We start from the raw sequence: 21,750 nt of genomic DNA, 5'->3' as shown, positions 1-21,750 counted from the left end.
ATGGGAGCCGAAGGTGGCAACACTTGCACGGGGGCCAGAGGCAACACGGAGACTGGGGGCCGCACGAAGATCAAAGGCGACATGGAGACCGTAGGTGGTAGGTGGCATGGGGACAGGGTCCACAGCCTGCATTCGTCCTGGGTATGTCGTTAAACTACCCGAAAATATATATATATATATATATATATATATATATATATATATATATATATTTTTTAATTTTTTTTTTATTTTTTTTTTTATTTTTTATTTTTTTCCTTTCTTGAATTTCATGCGCAGTAAGGGCATAAACCAAAAAAAAATTGCCAGAGCCAAAGTTGTCCAATTGGACAAATTTTATATGAAAATGGGGGTTTTTGGGTACTCTGAGCTTGACGGTAAGGTCCATTTGAGCCCAAAAATGCCCAGAAACAAAAAAGCTCCCCAGATGCAAATAAAATAAAATCTAAAAAAGCTTGAAACCCTCCTCCAAAAAATCTTCTGAAAAATCAGGAACAAGTAGCAGTAGATGTAGGCTCTGATACCATGAAGAAGTTGAGAAATACAACTTCAGAGATCCCAAGAACACCTACAAGCAAAATACCTATCACAAGAGAAGAATGGAGGCAAAAAGCAATAATGGCTCTGAAGAAGAAGATTATCATTCAGAGAGAGAATGAAATAAAAAGTACAATACAATCCTTATAAAAGGAGAATATGCAACCCTAAAGAAACCCTAAAGAGATAAAGTGTATTTAATAATTAGAATAATTATTAAATACCTACCATATTATTAAATGCCTAAGTTTAGCTTAATTGTAGAGGATAATAGACTAATAATTAAATAAATAATAATTAGCTAATGCATGATAACTCTAACATTCTATAATTTATACTTTCTTGTCTAATGTTTCCACACCTTAGCCTAAGGATCTAGGAATATGCAATAAGGTAATCATTATGGAATTTCAAGTATTCAACCATGGTTAAGGAAAGATAATCATAATCTCAATTCCAAGTGATCCAACAATACTCACAACATTATCATATTCTCAATACATGTACAAGTTCTAAATCAATATAAGATGAAAGCATATATTTATGGAGGTAAGAGAAATTAAATCAATAGTCAAGAATATCCTCTAGAAGGCACTAGAAAATCTAACTTCTTAATATTATCAAGAGATTCTACACTAAAACTTATTCATCTTACCAAATTTCACAACTCAATCTACTCATATTGGTACCCTCACTCTGATGATTTAACAACAATTATATCAATATACAATAATAATGATACCCTCTTTCATGTAAACTACTAATATTTTAGTAGGTCCTAGCCTCTATGCTATGATACCAAGTCATGACATGGTCCTCTATGATAATAAACACTTCAAGAAAATCATACTATATATTGCATATCATTCAAATAACTTTATTTGTCACATAGAATAATACTTGTAGCTATAAATCATCTCCCTTAAAATAACATTATAGAGAATATTATTTAATTTAACAAGGTTAAATTTCCTACCCCAAGAAATGGAGATGCGAATAATAAGAACCATATACATGGCTTTCAAACCTAATGTACACCTCTCAAAAGCCTTCTTGATTTCAATACAGAATTGCTATTTTAAATTTGATAACATGATTCCTTAAGACTTTACCTCTTTTGATTAATACATAAATCACTAGTCTTTTTGTATCCAATCAAGGTTTGTTTTTTCAGATTTGACAACATAAGTGCATTGATTTAAGACCTTTTGTTTTTGTTTAAATACATTTGAGAAGTGTAAATTCTAACATCTAAACTCAACTCTTTCCTTTATTCAATTAAATAAAAGTTTCTAACTTAAATTCCAATTTCACAGAGTCGTAAACTACTCCATTTGAATTGACTATAAACTATATTACTCTTATTATCATTTAGTTTATAGAGAGTAAACTCTTCCACATTATGAGGGCGACATGATTTATGCGCAGGCAGAGAGAGAATATACCAAAAATGGTAAAGGTATGCTAAACTAGTAGGAATACAAATTTCAGGGTATGCACATAATAAACAAAAATGGAAGGGTTGGGATAAGGTATGGACACACATCTTGGCATAAACAAGTACAAGACATGCATATTCTAATGCTAGAAGTGTTGAAAAGAACCTTGAGGTATATTTTGATTTCTACACTACAACTAAATTCAACTCTGTGTTTGTTGCAATAGAAATTGTTCTCAAAGATGTATATCATTTCGATCATTTGGACATATAAATTGCTTTTAAGGAGTTATCGGTGATGCTAAAAGAAATAATTCTGAAAAAAGAACAGACTTGCACTTCAGTATTGTGCGCAATTCAAATATTCAATAATTATGAAGGAAAATCATTCATAACACAAAGGAAGGAAGATTATTGTTTAGCGTTGAATATAGTGTTAAATAGACATGCACATGCAAATGTGGATGCACAAAAAAGGCACATGATCTATTGACAAAATGCCATACTGAGACAACTCTATGAAATGAAATGATTATGAAATGCACACATAATGGATTTGTCAAAAACGCTTTAGAAACTTTCATGCAAATGCAAATTGTAGGTGTAAAGACAAATTATTAGATGTGTTTTGTTGCCTTAGAAAGAATGGAAGCTTTTGTAAGGTATTGGCATGCATCATTTCATGCACTAGCAATTAATTTAGACGCAAAAAAATGGTGAATCAATTTGTTTTGCAGCTGATATATTTGCTTGGCAAATTACCCCAAAGAAAGCGTTGTCATGGGAAATTAAAAGTTGCAAGGTATTTTAAAGAAACTTGCAGGAAACTTTATGACAATTTCTACATAACCCAATTTAGATTTCAACAAAATAATCACTAGAATCCACATACAAAGAATAGTCACGTACCCATCAATGATGACACAAGATATACCCTGGAAAGATCAATGTTAAAGCTCCAACTATAGAATCAAGAACATAAACATGACAACATGATCTAAACATCCCCTCCAAGGAGATCTAACATGCTCCATATGAACATATCACATAAATTTACCATAACATGCCAAAACTCTAAATGCGCATTGAGAGTATACCATGACATAATATCAACCATCTTATCAAACAAGGATAACATGCCGAAAGGAAGCATAAACCACACCTCAACCAAAGAACTCTATGAGCCCTCCAAGATGTTCACATCCTCAAATATCATTAAGATCACCATCTCCTATTAGTGTATCCACAAATGTGAAAGATCATTCTATAACACCAGTATCTAAGGCATCCTCCAAACATTTGCACATTAAGAAGATCATCCAACATCCAATGGTGATAACACATCACTGCTACAATCTCTCACTGAACCATGATACCAAGCTCTCCATAGCATCATGATAACCATCTCCTAAATGAAGATCATCAAGGTCTACACACATACAACTAAAATATCAATAACATCAAGTAAACCATGAATTTGAAACCAAGAAGATACAAAACTGCCAACAAACAATCAGGAACCAATCCTAGACTGCCACATCATAACTATCAAAAGCTCCATAAGAATCAACCAAAGCCATATAAAAATCAAAGAACTCAAGGTGCACATCATGAGCTCCCAAAAACCAAAGTAACCATGATCCTCAACCTAAGAAGATACATTGCCATAAACAATTAGAAATCCAATCAAATCATCATTAATCAAAGCACCTGCAAATCCAACCATGTCATGTCAAAGTCCCTAATCATAAGGAACGTCAATGACATCATGATCACCTCCACGAAACAAGCATCTAACTCCCAATGTGTTCAACCTATTAGCATCACATAGTCAATACCATAGGTCTTCCACCATGATTATAACTAGTAACAATATCTCTCCTTCTCAACATGACAACAAAATTAGCAAACCATGTGACTAAACCAAACCATCTATCTAAATATGCATCAACAATGAAACAATCTATGGGCATAGACAACCCATATCCAAGCCATAAATGCAATCCTCTAAGTATAGACCGCCCACAACACTAAACAACTTGTAGACCCAACAATGCAATATACATACTCAAACCAAAACTGACAACCATGTCAACATGAGAGCAATCTGAGATACAATATCAAGTGTATAATGACATAGACTCCAAATCTCCAATATGTAACATGTCATAAACTCATAATGTCACCATAGCCAAAAGAACCCATAAACATCTTAGATCAAAATATTAGCAAATGAATCATCTCAAACTTGCTCCAAATTTGAACCAAAGTGTAGTGCTCTTCAAGAGATTTTCGTCACCTATTTGAAGTCCAAAATCTAACTTGGTATGCTCAAGTTATGACCTCTCAAAGCCATAAAAGTAACTTTGGCTTCTAGTTAACATTTCATTGCCCAAACAAACAAATAAAGAAAAACTAATCACATAAACATGAAGTACTTTAAACCACCTTTCCAATGATTATAAGAAGTCAAAAAATCGACATCATATGCTCAAGTTATGCTCTGTGAAAGAAAAACAACCCATTAAGCTATATGCAAGCAATTACATGGATCCCAAAAAATCTCCAATATGCCATAAAAATAATTTTCAAAATTTTCTTCAATATACCCGAATATTGATTTTCAATTATTTCAAAATATCAGAGTCAACCCCTAGCCAAACCCATCCATAGCATATAAACATGGCATTATTAAATAATACAAAGTTTTTATTTAAAAACTTTATAAAAACAAATTTTGAAAATTAAAATTGTAGAAAACATGGCAGATATTTTTTTTAATTTAATTGTTTGTTTTAGAACCGCCTCCAAAGGGGACTCGTCACCTGCCATCGTGGAACGATAGCCGATAACCGATGGCCCTTGGGTGTGCTGACCCTGTCGTCGACCATGATGGGGGCCAACAACCTTGTAGGGGTTGTCAGTCCCTGCAGGGATTGTCAGTACCCTTTACGGTGTCGTAGGGTATGGGGGGTTTGTGGACCCCCTCCCATTAATTATTATTTTTTTCATTTTTTCGGCCTTTTTCACTTTTAATTTATCCACAAAAAAATTGAGAGGAAAATTTTGTAGGAAATAAAATAATATTTTTTTCTGACGACAACCATTGCATAAGCAATACGACCGTGCATCTGAATCATCTAATTTTCTTTGAAACTCAAGCCTCCATCACCAAAATAGGGTGAATTCTATATCAATTTTTTTTTACCTAGACCTCCCTAATCATAGCCATGGGGTCCATTTGGTCTCACGGGGTCAAATATGAAACTTCACCCCCAAAATGCAAAACCATGGAAACCCATTTTGAAACAAATTTTTATAAAACTAGATCTGCAACAAATACCCACAAATATGCAACCCCGCAACCTACAATAAACTCTCATATCTTGTCTTGTCTTTCATTCTAACATTCATTCATGGATTCAACCTAGGGTTATAACACCATAAAACCATAGCTCCGATACCACTTGAAGGAAACTTGCAACCACCTTTATGACAATTTCCACACAACCTAATTTAGATTTCAACAAAATAATCACATATAATCCACATGCAAATAATAAGCAACATACCCATCAAAGATCACACAAGATATACCTTGGGAAAACCTTCATGAGGGAAAAACCCAGCCTCCAAAATCACCCATCACTGTGTATTATTCAACAATGCAACATTACAATACAACTGTGAAAGCATCTGAAACCCCAGCCATCAACAAGCCATCAACAAGAACTCCATGTGAACAAGCATGTAACCACACATCTCATTGTTAGAATCAAGTAACACTAAGAGGGGGGGATGAATCAGTGGTCTGTTGGAAATCAAATTCACAAACTTATTCTGTATCCACTAGTTAGCAATGTATAAATGTAAAGAACATATGCAAGCAATAAATAAACCATAGATCCACAACACCGAAATTTTTACATGGAAACCCAGAAAGGGAAAAACCACGGTGGGGTTGGAACTCATAATATTCATATACCATGGCCAGGAGTACATAAATATTACATTGACAGGGAATATGCTTGCATCCAGGCACACTGCCTAGAGCCCACTGCTCAAATATAATTGCCCGAAAGGCTACAACCCTCAGGGAAGTCTCACTAACTTACAATTTTAATTACAATGAGGAAATACAATTAAAGAACTTTGAAATAGCATCTAACAATGCAAGAATGAGTTTTGGTTAAGCACAATATCTCTGACCATACTCACTCTGCAATATGCTTTGTTTCTGTCTCAGTCAGCTACTAGATCACCTGGGAGTCAAATGCGCATGTGAAATTGCACTCAATTACACCAAAATGGATCGCCACAACAGTAACAAATGCAAAAACCAATCACCAATTCAATCTTATATATCTAGTCATATAAAAAATAATCTCCTCCAAGTCGGCTATAAAAAATGTAACATGTAGCTTCAAGTCGGCTTCAATCTCTAACAAAACATATCACAGGACCAAAACAATTTTCCAAAATGCTTCACCAATGGCCTCAACAATTTTATAGGAGTTGAAAAAATACAACACCACGGGAGCCCAAATAATCTCTGCAAGCTAAAAAACCTATTACAAGGAGAAGCAATGAAGCAAATCACAAAAGGAAAGAATACATGGGAAAAATATGCTCCAAAAGACGAGAGCTCAATAATCTCCAAAATGTATTGTCAATAATAATCCTTCTTCATACAATGAAAAGAAAGAACTCAACCTTTAATAGGTCAAGAAACCCTAAAAGGGAAAAACCTAGGTTTGCACATAATAATTAATTAAAATAATTAATTATATGCACCTAAAGTTAGCTTAAGTGTAAAAGAGATAAAGGGAACTTAAATAATTAAACAAATAATGTTTAATTAATCAAGTAAATACCCGAATACTCTAACACCCCCCCTTAAGCTAGACTTAGGGAGAAGCTAAAACCTAGAACAACTACTGAAAGCAATAAAGATGGGTCCTGGCAACAAGGCCTGATCAGGTACCCAAATATAATGAAATCTCTATGAACTGGAGAAATAGAGAAAACCACGTGGGAACAAAACTCTACTCCAAAAAGAGATGAAAAAGAATATCACTGAAGCATGAAGAACTTGCAAACTCTGTCGAAAAATAACTGCTGATCTGGAGAACCTCCACTGAAATAGAACATGACAAGGTAGAGAAGACTGTAATTTGCATGAGTGCCCTCAAATGACACTACTTGAATCAGATGGCAAACAAAGGCAAACAATTGAACTCGAAGATACAGATGGCATGAGACACCAAAGCCTGAAGAGCTGATCAATTGAACCATGGAAGCATTAGAACCAACAGGATAAACCTCCCCATAATGCGAAAGTGGGAGAGGGACAGGAACACTAAAAAGGACAGCCAAAAAAAAACTGCATAACAAAGAACCAAGAACATCAAAGGTGCTGAGACACATCATCATGAGGTGAATGTCATGGAAGGAACACTCACTGGACAAAGGAAGATGGCAAACAACAGGCAAACATCAACCCCCTCATGGCACTTGATCAATAGTGCATGTACAACAAGACACAAAATATGCAAGATTCCAACTAAACAATGCATGATGGCACTTTATCTCAGTGCATTTGCATAAATACAAGCTACAATGATAAGAAGACTAGAAATAGAAACGTGAACCAAAATAGAGACATCCTACTCAGAGAAGAGATCCCAAGACCTGAAACAACCACGATATCCACCAGAGTGCTGAAAAGCAAAAAACTGAATAAAATATGCATGGAGCAAAATCTGGAAATAAAACTTAGATGGCTGGAAAGTAAACAACACATGCTTTCCAAAAATATAAACTTTTCGAAAAACGGAGGTCAGATGCTCATTATATGGCTCCCAGAGTGCAAAAACTAGACCTCACTTTGACTGGAAAAAAACATAATCAAACAGAAAAATTGGAAAAAACTACCAACACTAGGAGGTTGGCCTCAGAACCATCTTTCTGACGCCTATTCGTTTTCAAAAAAACAACTCCGTATGCCCAAGATAGGGCCAAAAAACCAAATCCCCCCTAAAAAATGCCAAAAAAGAGGTCTGGTGGCTTGTTTGGGCGGAGGAGGCTAGGGAGCGGCGCTCCGGTGGCAGCCTGGTGGTTCTCCGGTGGCAGAGAGGAGCTCCAATGGCAGCCGGGCGGCAAGGAGGCTGGCGGAGCAGGGGGCCGGGTGGAGCGGCGGCCGGGGAGCGGAGCGGGCCGGGGCTAAGCTACGGCTGGGCGGAGTGGGCTGGGGCTGAGCGGTGGCTGGGCGGCGGGCCGGGCGGAGGGGGCTACACAGGAAACGGCTGGCGGCAAAGGAGGCCGGGGAGGGCCGGCGGCAGGGGGGTCGGGTAGTGGGGGCCGTAGGCAGCGACCGTGGGGCCGACGGGGAGTTGGAGGCTGGAGACCGGGCCGCCGGGGGCCGGAGGAAGCCAGAGGTCGGGGAGCCGGGGGCCAGCAGGGAGCCGTGGGGGCCAAAAAAGACTGTCAGCGGCTGTTGTACGGGCCTGACAGATATGCAGCAGCAGCAGGGGAATTAAATTTCGGCCTGCATACCATAAAAAGGCCAAAAAAAAAAAATTGAATTTTTTTTCTCGATTTGTGTGCCAGGGTCGTACGCCCTGGATTTGAGAAAAAAAATCACCCAAAGGCTCAAGAACCAAAATAGGTCAAATTTTATATGACCATAGGGGTTTTGGGGCCTTCTGAGCATGATGGTGAAGTCCTGTTAGGTCCAAAGTGCTCAGAAAAAAGGTCAAACCCTAGGTACATAAAAAATTCTTGAAACCCCAGATCTGCTTCCAAAGCAAAATTCTCAAAACAAGAACAGGTAGTTGCAGATCTGAAGCTCTGATACCATATACGAGTTGAGAAAATATAACACCATGGGAACCCAAATAATCTCTGCAAACTAAAAAACTTGTTACAAGGAGAAGCAATGAAGCAAATCACAGAAGGAAAGAATACACAGGAAAAATATGCTCCAAAAGATGAGAGCTCAATAATCTCCAAAATGTATTGTCAATAATAATCCTTCTTCATACAATGAAAAGAAAGAACTCAACCTTTAATAGGTCAAGAAACCCTAAAAGGGAAAAACCTAGGTTTGCACATAATAATTAATTAAAATAATTAATTATATGCACCTAAAGTTAGCTTAAGTGTAAAAGAGATAAAGGGAACTTAAATAATTAAACAAATAATGTTTAATTAATCAAGTAAAAACCTGAATACTCTAACAAATTCCACCTGGAATTTAGTCACCAAAATTATCGCAATCACCAGAAATATTTTTCGGACCAAAACTGCACTGGAATAATCCCGATTTATCAGTTAATTGGCTATCAATTATCACTTGCTTCTGGATAAGAGGAATTACGACCACCAAATCAAATCTCCAAGAACAGTTGCCATCAATGAAAACCCTAAACCATAAATCAAGCATCAGAAATCGTTGAATGAGTGTCAATTGCCAACAATCTCCCCCTTTGGCATTGATGGCAACACTTGTGAAAAATGGCTAAGTGTTGAAACCTGTGAAACCCGTACACCGGATCAAGAATGAAAGAAGTCTAAGGCTCCCCCTCAGATCAAAAACCCAAAAATCTACTCCATTCAAACTTTACATTTTTCACCTTATCTCTCCCCCTTTGATAGCAATGCCAAAGATAGGGTGTGGATCAAAAATTACCCTGTACATGTATACACATCAGATGACTAGATCTATACATACTTGAGTACATCTACATATGTAGACTTAAGATATTGAAAATAGGTATTCCAACCTACCTACAAATTTTCCAAAATTGAGACAAAATCATTCAAAACATAAGCATGGAAATCTATTGCATGCAAATCAATTGGTGTCTCTTGAGTCATATTCTGAATACATTCCGTCCTATGGCACACCAAGGTGTTTAACCAGGGACCAACTAGGTTCTGTAGTTCACCTGTCCTTCTCTGCATCTTGTCCTTCTCCTTCTCCAAATTACCAATATGTCCCATAAGAGTCAAAATTTGACCTTCAACATTTCCGATCAAGTTTATTGTGGGATCATATGCCTGCGAAATATGGATTAACTAACTTCTGCAAGTATCTATCTTCTTGTCTAATTAAGTAGTAAAATTTGTTAAAGTTAGACAAGACTTATAGATCTTACCACCTTCCTGTAAGGCCTCATCAATCAATTTCAGTTCTTTGTCTAGTTGGGTCTTATCACTTTTAATCATTTGCAAAAATGTTTGTATTCTGGCATCTTTGAATTTATCCATAGCTTGTCGGGTTGATGCCTTGGTTAAAGAATTAAACTATGTTGATATATGATCTACCAAGTGTTGGAGCTTACCGAATGAACTAGTATTAGCATCAAGTTGCAATTTTGGAACTACCTGCTCTAAGAATTTAATATTTTTCTCAATAAGCTTCTTCTCTTCGGACTCAGATTGTGCTAACTCCTGACTAGCTTGAGCTTGAAGAGCAGCGACAACAATCATTCTTTCAGACAGAGACATTTGATTAAATGGCTTGTCAAAAATGATATTAAATTAAGGAAAAGTCCCTTGGCTTTGAATTTTGGAAGTTTCAATTGCCAGAAGGATTGGAATTTCTTATACTTTTCTTTCCCCATGTCATATTTTTCTTGCTTCTCCTCTTCCTTTTTCTCTGCCTCATCCTTCCCTGTTATGCCTTTATCCTCTACGGGTGCCTTATGTGCACCGATGTCACCACTTGTCACACCAACCTCTGTCTCAACTGATTTATCTTTTACCTTATCAAGATCAACCTCTGTTATATCCAAAACTTGTTGCTCTACAACATCCTATGTGTCCTCCATCTTTTCTTTATCTAGCACCAGAGGGATCTCTGTTTGAGTGGTTGTATCTTGTGAATCTACTTCTCGAGGGGAAGTCATTTGTAGCTAGTTCTCGATGAGAAATTTCTTCCATATCTCAATGGTTTCTTTTCTGATTTCCTCCACTCTCCCACCATAAGGCTGTTAACTTTGTGTTTTCTCTTAAATTCCTTTTTGTTTGCTTGCAAAATCAACCTATCAATTTCTTCAACAGTGATACGGGTGCACTGATTGACCAGTTCACTTTCCTTCATTTATTTGTCCATTTGACTTGCATATTTTCTTCTAGCATCAAGAAGACTATACAGATCTTTTGGAAGATAATGTTCTACTTCAATTAAGGTTTTGTTAAATGCATCCAAATGTAACACTATAGCTTCCTCAATCTGTCTTTTATCACTATCATCTAGGGTTTCATAATCTACAAAAATATTCTTCAAGTTCCCATCCTTGATAATTTCATTAATTAATTATTGAGCAGATAAAGGAGGAATAAGATGATACTTGGTCTGAGTAGTTTCCATCTTACCAGATTCAATTGCTTCATCCAAGTCATATTTGACTCTATGTCCTCTCCTTGGTCTGCTGGATGGAACAGGTTCAAATTTCACTTTCTTCTCTTTTTTCCCTTTCTTTTCTTCATCGAATTGAGGCTTCTGGATTACCCTTGCAAATTCTCCTTTCTTGGGGGCCTTTTGAATTTCTCAATCTGATTCTATATCGGATGTCACCGGGGATATTGCTACATACTCCCTTTGAGGTTTATGCTTTTGCCTCAAAACACCCTTGCCCTAGGCTGATGAGCTAGAGAGTCCATTATGAGCTGGAGGTGTCTTCACTAGAGCGGGAGAAGACCCTGTCACCTTAGATTTGACTAGAGCTGGAGCAGTCTTTGGTTTCTTGGCTTTTTCTTCAACATCTCTCACAACCCTTGCAGCCCTGACCTTTTCTCTTGGGTGACCTTCCTCCACAAGGATTTCCTCCACCATCTTAACAACTTTTCTTTTTATCTCAGGTTCGGTGAAGTTGGTATGAAGTTCCATAGACTTATCTTTGCATGTGTCGAACCTTTCTTCCTTTGAATCAATCGGAGCATTCAATAGGTGTTGTGCATATGCATCAAGTGTTCCTGCATCAACCTCATAACCCATTGGCAAAATCCACACCGTCCAAGGTTCAACTGCCTCCATAAGGCATTCATCCTTATTAACCATAAAATAGATTGTCCCAAGATATTTGCTGACAATCTCCTTAGGGATTCTTACCCTCTACTTCATCTTATCCCAGAATGTTTTGAAAAATGCCCATAAAATAACATTCTGATTATTTTTGTTTCCAAGTTTATTAAGACCTTGTTTGATCTATTGAGCCACTGATCTGTCAAATACCCATTGTAATCTACCAGTTTCAAGAATCTAGTTCAAGAAGAAAAGTGCCAAAATATAACCAAAGAACCATACTTAAAAACATGTTTTTTGTCTTGCTTAATCTTCTTCAAATTAATCATGTGCTCCTCCAAAAGAACACTACACAGATCATGGTGTGCATCTTCCTTTACCATTTGGTAAGCGGCATGAATGGATGCCCTTGACACTGAATTCAGTCAGTTATATTGATACACCTTATACCTAATGACCATTGCAACAAACTTCACATCATCATCTCTAATTGTGTTAATTTTTATAAATCTCCCATCAAATTCTACACTGGTTAACTTGGTAACTGTAGGATTTGTAACCTTCCACAACCCTTGCTTCTCACCAGTTTGATTCAAGCATGCCACTTCCCTAATCTCCTTAGGTGTGATCTTGTAAGGTTGATCCAACTAGATGTTTATGAATTTTGCTCAGCACATATCTCACCTGTTCCTTCTCTTCAAATGATGCAAAATTTACGAACGGTGTGAAACCCTTTCTCTGCAATTGCATAAATTTTGGCTTTGGGTTTCCAATTTCATCCATAATGTTGTCGGTATATAGATCCAAAATATCCTCTATGTCAGATTCCTCAATTTCACAATGAATATATGCCTACACATCATCAACATGCAGAACTCCATGTGGAACGAAATAAAATGCACCAATGGGGTCGTTCTCCATAGATTTATATGGATGCTTTTGAATATGGGACGAGTCCTATCCTTAACTTCAACAACTAACGACATAGTAATAGAAGAAGAGGATTCCATTTCAAATTTTCACAAATTTAAACTCAGATGTGTACATTAAGAAATACCTTAACTTCTTATCGGATGCCCTAACCCTCTTGTTGAAACGCTTCTAGCTCTCTAATCGCTTGAAGACTTTGTTCACCTCGTTTTGTAGCTCAAAAACACTGATCGCAAAGTGATAAATGATTCTCGTATTTTCCCTTTGAACCTTGCAAACCCTAATTTTATTTTGAAGTAAATGCACATCAGATATCCAACCGGATGCCCTATTTAGCTATTGAATGCAGAAATCAGCCATCAAAATTTTGGATATCAACTGAAATTCAATTCCTGCCATCTTTAATCCATTGACTACATATCTCATCAAGGGGTACTGCAAGATTTTCATGAATTTGCCTCCCCCTAAGGCTAAAAAGCTCTAGTTATCAGATGAGGGTTCTACATCGGAGTCTGGTACAGATCCACCATCTATTTTAGATTCATTTTTCTCACCCACATCTTCTCATGTTTATCTCTTATCTCCTCTACTTTCACTTTTCCCTTTTCATTTGATTTGTTCTTGTCTACCAGAGCACTGTGTTGGAAATTTGGAGGAATTGATTATCTGTTGCATTGACGTCAACACTAGCTTATTTGGTTGTCTACTAGATTCTGGTAGAGTGGTTGGACTTTGATGATGATCAAGAGATTTGCCTCCGGTATATTCCGATTGGTGGAATTGGTTTGGTTTGGTCATTCATGTGGTTCAGATTCTTGTCACATTCAGTTGATTTGGGATTTAGTGATCTGGAAGCTATCATATATTCTATTAAGCCTTTTGGTTACCGGTAAGGGTTTTACTAACAGAGCTTTATTGAAGATCTTTTGATGGATTCAATAAGTAGTGTTGGTGCGGCTTCTAGAAGGTTTTCAGGATGCTGATGGTTATCGTGTTCGTGTTTCAGTTGATTGGTGGTATTTCATTTGGCTTATGCGACCTTTTTTAGGTCTAGTCTTATTCTGCTAGGTTATGGACCGGTTTATGTAATGTGTGGGTGAATGCTCCCGATGCGTTATCGGTTGGATTTATTATTTGGTTAATGTTGTTTCAGTCTTAGGCCGACTTGGATTATCATTGGTTTGTAGGTTTATGTAATAGATTTATTATATTATCTATTAAATTGTTTAGGTCCTGGGTTGGTACAAATATGATGTAAGATCTCTTTGTAGATCGTGGTCTGGGATTGAGGTTATGGGATTATCTGTGTGCAAATAAAGTTGTAATCATATGCAGAAGGTTTGGGCGATCATAGGTGATCGAATTGGGTTTGTGTAAGAGGTTTTAGACCTCTGACATTGAGCTTAATCGGAACTGTACTCAGGCATAGGAGATGTTATTCTTGCAGTTCATTCTTATTTCTAGATTGTAGTCTGGATTTCTTTTGTAGTTAGTGAGGCTCCTTTGTGATGAGCAGTGCGCTCTAGGCTATTGGCATTCCTGCATGTGCAAGCCCCTTATTGTAATCACATAATTACTCCAGAAGTATTATCTGACTGTGAGTAGGCTTCCCATTGTGGTTTTTCCCTTTATCAAGTTTTCCACGTACAAATCTTGGTGTTATTTGTTATGGATGCATGGTAATTGGTTTATGATTTATGTTTGTGCTTAATTGATATATCTTCTATTCCGGTATTTGGTTTATGCATTCTGGTAAAAGGTTTTGTGTGCTTAAAGTTTCATAATCTGTCAACAACTGATTCACCACCCCCCTCTTAGTTGTTCACCAGTTATCCTAATAATCTATATCAGAGCATGGTCCTCTCTGCAAAAGCTTAACCACTTGAGGAAGATCCTATGGAGAGTAATAATTCAACTTCAATTACTTACCAAAAGGATATCCCTAGGCTTGAAGGAACAAATTACAGGGCATGGAAGCTTTAGATGGAGACTCATCTGAGATGTCTTAGCAAGGAGATTTGGGAGATCACTGAGAAAGCTATACACCTTATGATCTAGCATCTAGCAATCCTCCTCCAATAGACTTGGATAAGAACATTGAAAATGATTATAGAGCTAGAGAATCCCTTTTGAGTGCCCTTTCCGATCAGCAAGTAATGGGACTAACAGACAAATCATTTGCAAAGGTTGTATGGGATAAGTTGGAGACTTTGAATGAAGGTGACCATACTATTAAAATTGCTAAACTTGATGGTTATCGGGTAAGTTAAGAGAACCTAATAATGGAGGAAGATGAAAGGATTACAACTTTTATGGAAAGAGTTAATGAAATTGTCTTGGGAATTCAGTGTTGTGGTGGATCTCTGAGCGAAGATGAGATTGTTTCTAAAGTATTGAGAGCTTTGTCATCTGCTTACAAGATGAAGGATACTGCAATTAATGAGCTGAGAATAATTTCTAACACTTCTGTTAATAGGGATACTTTGGTGAGAAATCTATCTACTTTTGAGCTTGAAGAATTTGGTCCTCAAGGAGTTGTAAAGACAGATTCTGCATTCAAGGTATCTACATCATGAATCGACAAGAGTGATTGGAAAGCATTATATGCAAAGGAATTGAAGGATATGAGGAAACAAGATGAAGAGCTTGAATAACTTGAAGCCCTATTTTCTAGAAGAGTACCTAAAGGTCCAACAGGAAGTAAGTATGAAGGAAAATAACCTTTTAAATGTTTTGCATGTAATAAGATAGGTCATTTTGCATCTAGATGTCCTGAGAGGAATTCAAGATTTGAAGAGAAAGATAGAAGATATTTTTGGACTAACCATGATTATTAGAACAAGCATAAGTACAGGAGGAACAAAGATAAATCATGCTACTATGCAGATGAGGAATATGTAACCGATGATTCTGATGATGAACCGACAAAAGATTTAGCTAGTGGATCCGACAATGAAAAGAAATGGGTATTCTTGGATATCAAGGAAGATACTCCAGAACCTATCATTCATAATGAAGAGAAGGCCCTTTCTACTAAGGTTGAAGACAAGGATGAATGGGTGATAGGAAGTGGATGTTCACATCATATGACTGGAGATAAAAGGAAGTTTCTATCTTTGCAAGAATGTGATGGTGGTCTTGTCATATTTGGAGATGACAAAGCATCCATGATCAGAGGGAGAGGAACTATATCATTGGATGGTAAGCATAACATTGATAATGTTTATTATGTTGAAGGTTTAAGGCATAATCTTTTGAGTGTAGGATAGTTGGTGGATAAGGGATTTCAATTACAGTTCAAGGATGGAAAATGCAAAATCATTAACGGATCTAGTTTGGAGATTGCAACCGATACTCAAACTAAAGGTAACATCTTTCATTTGAAATCTGGTGAGAAGACATGTTTGATTGCACATATTGATGAGAGTTGGTTATAGCACAAAAGGTTGTGTCATGTGAATTTTTATTGCATTGTAAAGATCAGTTCAACTAAGGCAATTAGAGATATACCTAAGATTGTGAAGCCTCTTAATTTGGTATGTAAGGAATGTCAAATGGGTAAGCAAGTTAGAACTTATTTTAAGAGCATTCAAGACAAATCTAATGATGTTCTTGATCTTATCTATACTGATTTGTGTGGTTCTTCTAGTGTAAGAACTTTTCAGGGTGATATATATTTCATGCTAATCATTGATGACTATTCTAGAATGATGTGGATTACTTTTCTAAGGGATAAATCTGAAGCCTTTGAAAAGTTCAAGATCTTTAAAGCTATGGTTGAGACAGAGATAGGATTGAAAATCAAATGCTTAAGATCCGATCAGGGTAGTGAATTCACATCCAGTGAATTAAATAGTTATTGTGAGAAACATGAGATAAGGAGATAGTTGTTTGCACCCCAAATACCTCAGCAGAATGGTATTGTGGGAAGAAAGAACAAAACTATCTTGGATGCAGCTAGATCTATGATGATGGAAGCTAATTTGCCACTTATCTATTGGAGAGAAGCTGTGAGATTATTTATTGCTTATGCTACCCATAAGAACTACAAGGTTTATCAGATGGATGTTAAGTGTGCATTTCTGAATGAAGATCTTGAAGAGGAAGTTTCTATTGAGCAACCTGATGGTTTTTCACTTTCAGGTGACAAAAAATGGTTTGAAAATTAAGGAAAGCTTTATATGGATTGAAGTAAGCACCTAGAGCTTGGTATGCTAGATTGGGAAAATATCTTTTGAAGCTTGGTTTCACTAAAGGTAATGCCGACAGTAACTTGTATTATAAGATCACTGATGATGACATATTGATTATTGAGGTCTTTATTAATGATATCATTTTTGGAGGTGAGGATAAGTTATGTATGGAAATGAATTTGAAATGTCTATGATTGGAGAAATGAGGTTTTTATTAGGTTTGCAGGTTACTCAGACTGGTAAAGGTATTTTCATCTATTAAACTAATTATGCTAGAGAGTTGTTGAAGAAATTTGGTATGGAAAATTCCAAACCGGTTGGTACTCCTATGGTTACTAGTGAGAAATTGACAAAGAAAGATGAATCAACTCTGGTAAATCCTACAAGGTATAAGTCTATGATTGGAATCTTGTTATATTTGACTCAGACTAGACCGGATATAATGAATGTTGTTTGTATTGTATGAAGATATCAACATGATCCTAGAGAGAATCATGAGAGTGAAGTGAAAGGATTTTCAGATATTTACAAGGAACAACTGAATATGGTTTATGGTATCCTAAAAATGATGACTTTACACTATGTGCATATACAAATGCAGATTGGGCTAGAGATATAGATGACCAAAAAAGCACATCTGGTGGAGCTTTCTTTCTTGGAAAGAAACTTGTTTCATGGATCAACAAGAAATAGTCGTGTACTTCTTTATCTACTGTTGAAGCTGAGTATGTTGTTGTTGCTACTAACTGTACACAAGTTCTATGGATGAAGCAAATGTTGAAGGATATAAGGGTAGATTGCAATGAACCGGTGGTTATTCATTGTGATAACTTTGCTACTATTGACATATCAAAGAATCTGGTATTTCATTCTATGACAAAGCACATATCAATCAAGTATAACTTTTTGAAGGAAAAGGTGGAAGCAAATGAAGTCAAATTGGTTTATGTGAACAATAAAGAGAAGATTGCATATATCTTCACTAAACCTTTGCCTAAGGAATCATTTGAATATTTTAGAGACAAATTTGGGGTCTTTACCCCTTCGGTAAAGACTTGAGCAATGTTGATTAGCATCAGTCTGGTATGAATTTATCAAAATTATTGTTCATTCTGGATTGATGAGATGGTGCTACTACTCAGAGGGAGTAGTCAGCTATATGGTTCAGAGGTTTTATGATTTTTCTTTGATGTTTATGTTAGATTTATAGCATTGATGTCAAAGGGGGAGAGGTATTCATGTGAAAAATAGAAAATAGAGCTTAACAGAGATATCAGTCACAAGGGGAGTTTGGTCTTTGGTTCAAAACTTCATTGTTATATCATTTGATTAGATGTCTTCGATTGGGGGAGACTTGTTTGGCACTTCTTGGCACTTGGATGTTTTTCACATCTAGTGTTGCCATCGATGCCAAAGGGGGAGATTGTTGACAATTTGGAGGAATTGATTATGTGTTGCATTGATGTCAACACTAGCTTATTTGGTTGTCTACCGGATTCTGGTAGAGTGATTGGACTTTGATGATGATCAAGAGATTTATCTCTGGTATATTCTGATTGGTGTAATTGGTTTGGTTCAGTTATTCATGTGGTTCAAATGCTTGTCACACTCAGTTGGTTCAAGATTTGGTGATCTGGAAGCTATCATATGTTCTAGTAAGCCTTTTGGTTATCGGTAAGAGTTTTACTGACAGAGCTTTATTGAAGATCTTTTGATGGATTCGATAAGTGGTGTTGGTGCGGCTTCTAGAATGTTTTTAGGATGTTGATGGTTATCATGTTCATGTTCCAGTTGATTGGTGGTATTTAATTTGGCTTATGGCGACCTATTTTAAGTCTAATCTTATTTTGCTAGGTTATGGACCGGTTTATGTAGTGTGTTGGTGGATGCTCCTGATGTGTTACCGGTTGGATTTATTGTTTGGGTAATGTCATTTCGGTCTTAGGCTGACTTGGATTATCATTGGTTTGTGGGTTTATGTAATGGAATTATTGTATTATCTTTTAGGTGGTCGACTTAATTGTTTAGGTCTTGGGTTGGTATAAATATGATGTAAGATCTCTTTGTAGATCGTGGTCAGGTATTGAAGTTATGGGATTATCTGTGTGCGAATAAAGTTGTAATTATATGCAAAAGGTTTGGTCGATCATAGGTGATCGAATTGGGTTTATGTAAGAGGTTTTAGAACTCTGACATTGAGCTTAATCAGAACTGTACTCAAGCATAGGAGATGTTATTCTTGCAGTTCATTCTTATTTTTGGATTGTAGTCTAGATTTCTTTTGTAGTTAGTGAGGCTCCTCTGTGATGAGCAGTGCGCTCTAGGTTGTTGGCCTTCCTGCATGTGCAGGCCCCTCATTGTAATCACATACTTACTAAAAAAGTATTATCTAACTGTGGGTGGGCTTCCCAACATGGTTTTTCCCTTTACCGAGTTTTCCACGTACAAATCTTGGTGTTATGTGTTGTGGATGCATGGTAATTGGTTTATGATTTATGTTTGTGCTTAATTGATATATCTCTTATCCTGATATTCGGTTTATGCATTCTGGTAAAAGGTTTTGTGTGCTTAAAGTTTCATAATCTGTCAATAACTGATTCACCCCCCCTTCTCAGTTGTTCACCGGTTATCCTAATACTTTTTTCTCTCTTCTACAATACTTTGCAATGTGACTGGTTTTGTTACATGCATGACAACCAACATTATTCTACATAGGTCTAAAGTTCATCTGATTTGGTCTTGTCTTGTATTGATTAGAGATATGTCCAAACATTTCACAAGCATATCATCTTTTATTTTGGAATTTATTCATTACTTCTCTATAGACATTTTACTTGTATCCAAAATTATTGCATATAAAACATTGACTGGTAAAGGCAGGAACATTATTCACGTTGTTCATTTTATTATTCATCCTACTTTTGTATTGATTCACCATATGACCAAACTTATTACAAGTAAAGCATATGTCATTGAATTTGTGAGCATTAGGTTGTCTTACCAGAGGATTCTTGCTCTTCTTTTGATCAGGTTTTGCATTGCGTTGTCCAAATCCGAAGGATTCACCTTTCTCAAATCCAAGTCCTCGCATGTCCTTTCCATGTCTTTGACTTTCCAGGATCTCATCAAGCCTTGCTGAGCTAGCTTTGAATTTGTCTTTGTATTCATTGGCAGTAGCAAGTTCATCCCTTAAAGTAGCAATATGTCTTTGAAGTTCTTGACCATTATTCCTTGATTATGTCAACTCAACCTTCAACTGATCATTCTCATAGGTAAGCCTGAAGCATTCATCTTCTCTTTCCTTCAACAATTGTGCCAGATTTTCTTCATTTTCCTTTCGGTCCTCAATCTCCTTAGTCAACCTCATCACAATGGATTACATCTCATTATTCAAAGCAACATTCTCTCTTTCAAGCTTCTTAACTTCGTCATCTTTATCCTAGTATTCCATGATCTGATCTTCTTTCTCCTTCAACTTGTCGATTAGTTCTTTCCTCTTGTCTCTAGAGATGTTAGCTTGATCCTTCAAGTTATTAATGAAATCATCGGCAATATTCAGGTTCTTCTTCAAGGTACAAATCTTATTTCTAGCTGCATCAAGATCCTCAAGTGCCTCACTGAGTTGTCTCTGAAAACTAGAATCCATTGAATTAATCTCCCAGATCTTCCTCAAGCGATTAAGCTTCCTCAGAGGAACAAGGCTCTGATACCAATTATTATAATCAAGTAACACTGAGGAGGGGATGGGGGTGAATCAGTGTTCTACCAGAAATCAAATTCACAAACTTATTCTTTATCCACCGGTTAGCAATGTATAACAGTAAAGAACATAAACAAGCAATAAATAAACCACAGATCCACAACACTAGAATTTTTACATGGAAAACCAAAAAGGGAAAAACCATGGTGGGGTTGGAACCCACAATATTCATATAATATGGCCAGGAGTACATAAATATTATATTGATGGGGAATGCACTTGCATTCAGGCACACTACCTAGAGCTCATTGCTCAAATATAATTGCCTGGAAGGCTACAACCCTCAAGGAAGTCTCACCGACTTACAATTTAATTACAATGAGGAAATACAATTAAAAAACTCTGAAATAGCATCTAACAATGCAAGAATGGGTTTCGATTAAGCACAAGATCTCTGACTGTACTCACTCTGCAATATGCTTTATTTTTTTGTCAGTCAGCGACTGAATCACCTGGGAATCAAATGCGCACATGAAACTGCTCTCAATCCCACCAAAACAGATCACCACAATAGTAACAAATGCAAAAACCAATAACCAATTCAATCTTATATATCTGGTCATATCAAAAATAATCTCCTCCAAGTCGGCTATCAAATGTAATGTGTAGCTTCAAGTCAGCTTCAATTTCTAACAAAACATATCACAGGACCAAATTATTTTTTTTCCAAAATGCTTCACCAATGTCGGCCTCAACATTTTCACCTTGACCTTAGTCACCGCAATCACCGAAAATATTTTCGAACCAAAACTGCACTAGAATAATCCTGATTTACCGATTAACTAGCTACTGGTTAACACTTGCTTCTGGATAAGAGAAATTACGACCATCGGATCAAATCTCCAAGAAGAGTTTCCATCAT

At 36.6% G+C, this 21,750-nt stretch overlaps 2 protein-coding genes across 2 annotated transcripts; one reads left to right on the top strand and one right to left on the bottom strand.

Annotated features, from left to right (window-relative positions):
- On the top strand, positions 1 to 8,329 carry LOC131875322 (uncharacterized). The gene is made up of 2 exons (XM_059219408.1): positions 1 to 141; positions 7,991 to 8,329. Exons 1-2 carry the CDS (start codon positions 1 to 3, stop codon positions 8,327 to 8,329), a joined length of 480 nt encoding a protein of 159 aa, XP_059075391.1.
- Positions 8,330 to 8,461: 132 nt separating this feature from the next.
- LOC131875321 (uncharacterized) lies at positions 8,462 to 12,041 on the bottom strand. Its single transcript, XM_059219407.1, has 5 exons — positions 11,691 to 12,041; positions 10,589 to 10,743; positions 10,364 to 10,469; positions 9,897 to 10,036; positions 8,462 to 8,522 (listed from the first exon to the last, which is right to left on the bottom strand). The coding sequence occupies exons 1-5, from the start codon at positions 12,039 to 12,041 to the stop codon at positions 8,462 to 8,464; spliced, it is 813 nt and encodes a 270-aa protein (XP_059075390.1).
- Between the last annotated feature and the right edge of the window lie 9,709 nt (positions 12,042 to 21,750).

The sequence above is a fragment of the Cryptomeria japonica genome, chromosome 4, assembly GCF_030272615.1.
Source record: "Cryptomeria japonica chromosome 4, Sugi_1.0, whole genome shotgun sequence".
Lineage (NCBI taxonomy): Eukaryota > Viridiplantae > Streptophyta > Pinopsida > Cupressales > Cupressaceae > Cryptomeria > Cryptomeria japonica.
The sequence above is the reverse complement of the archived record's forward strand: the minus strand, read 5'-3'. Positions and strand labels throughout refer to the sequence as shown.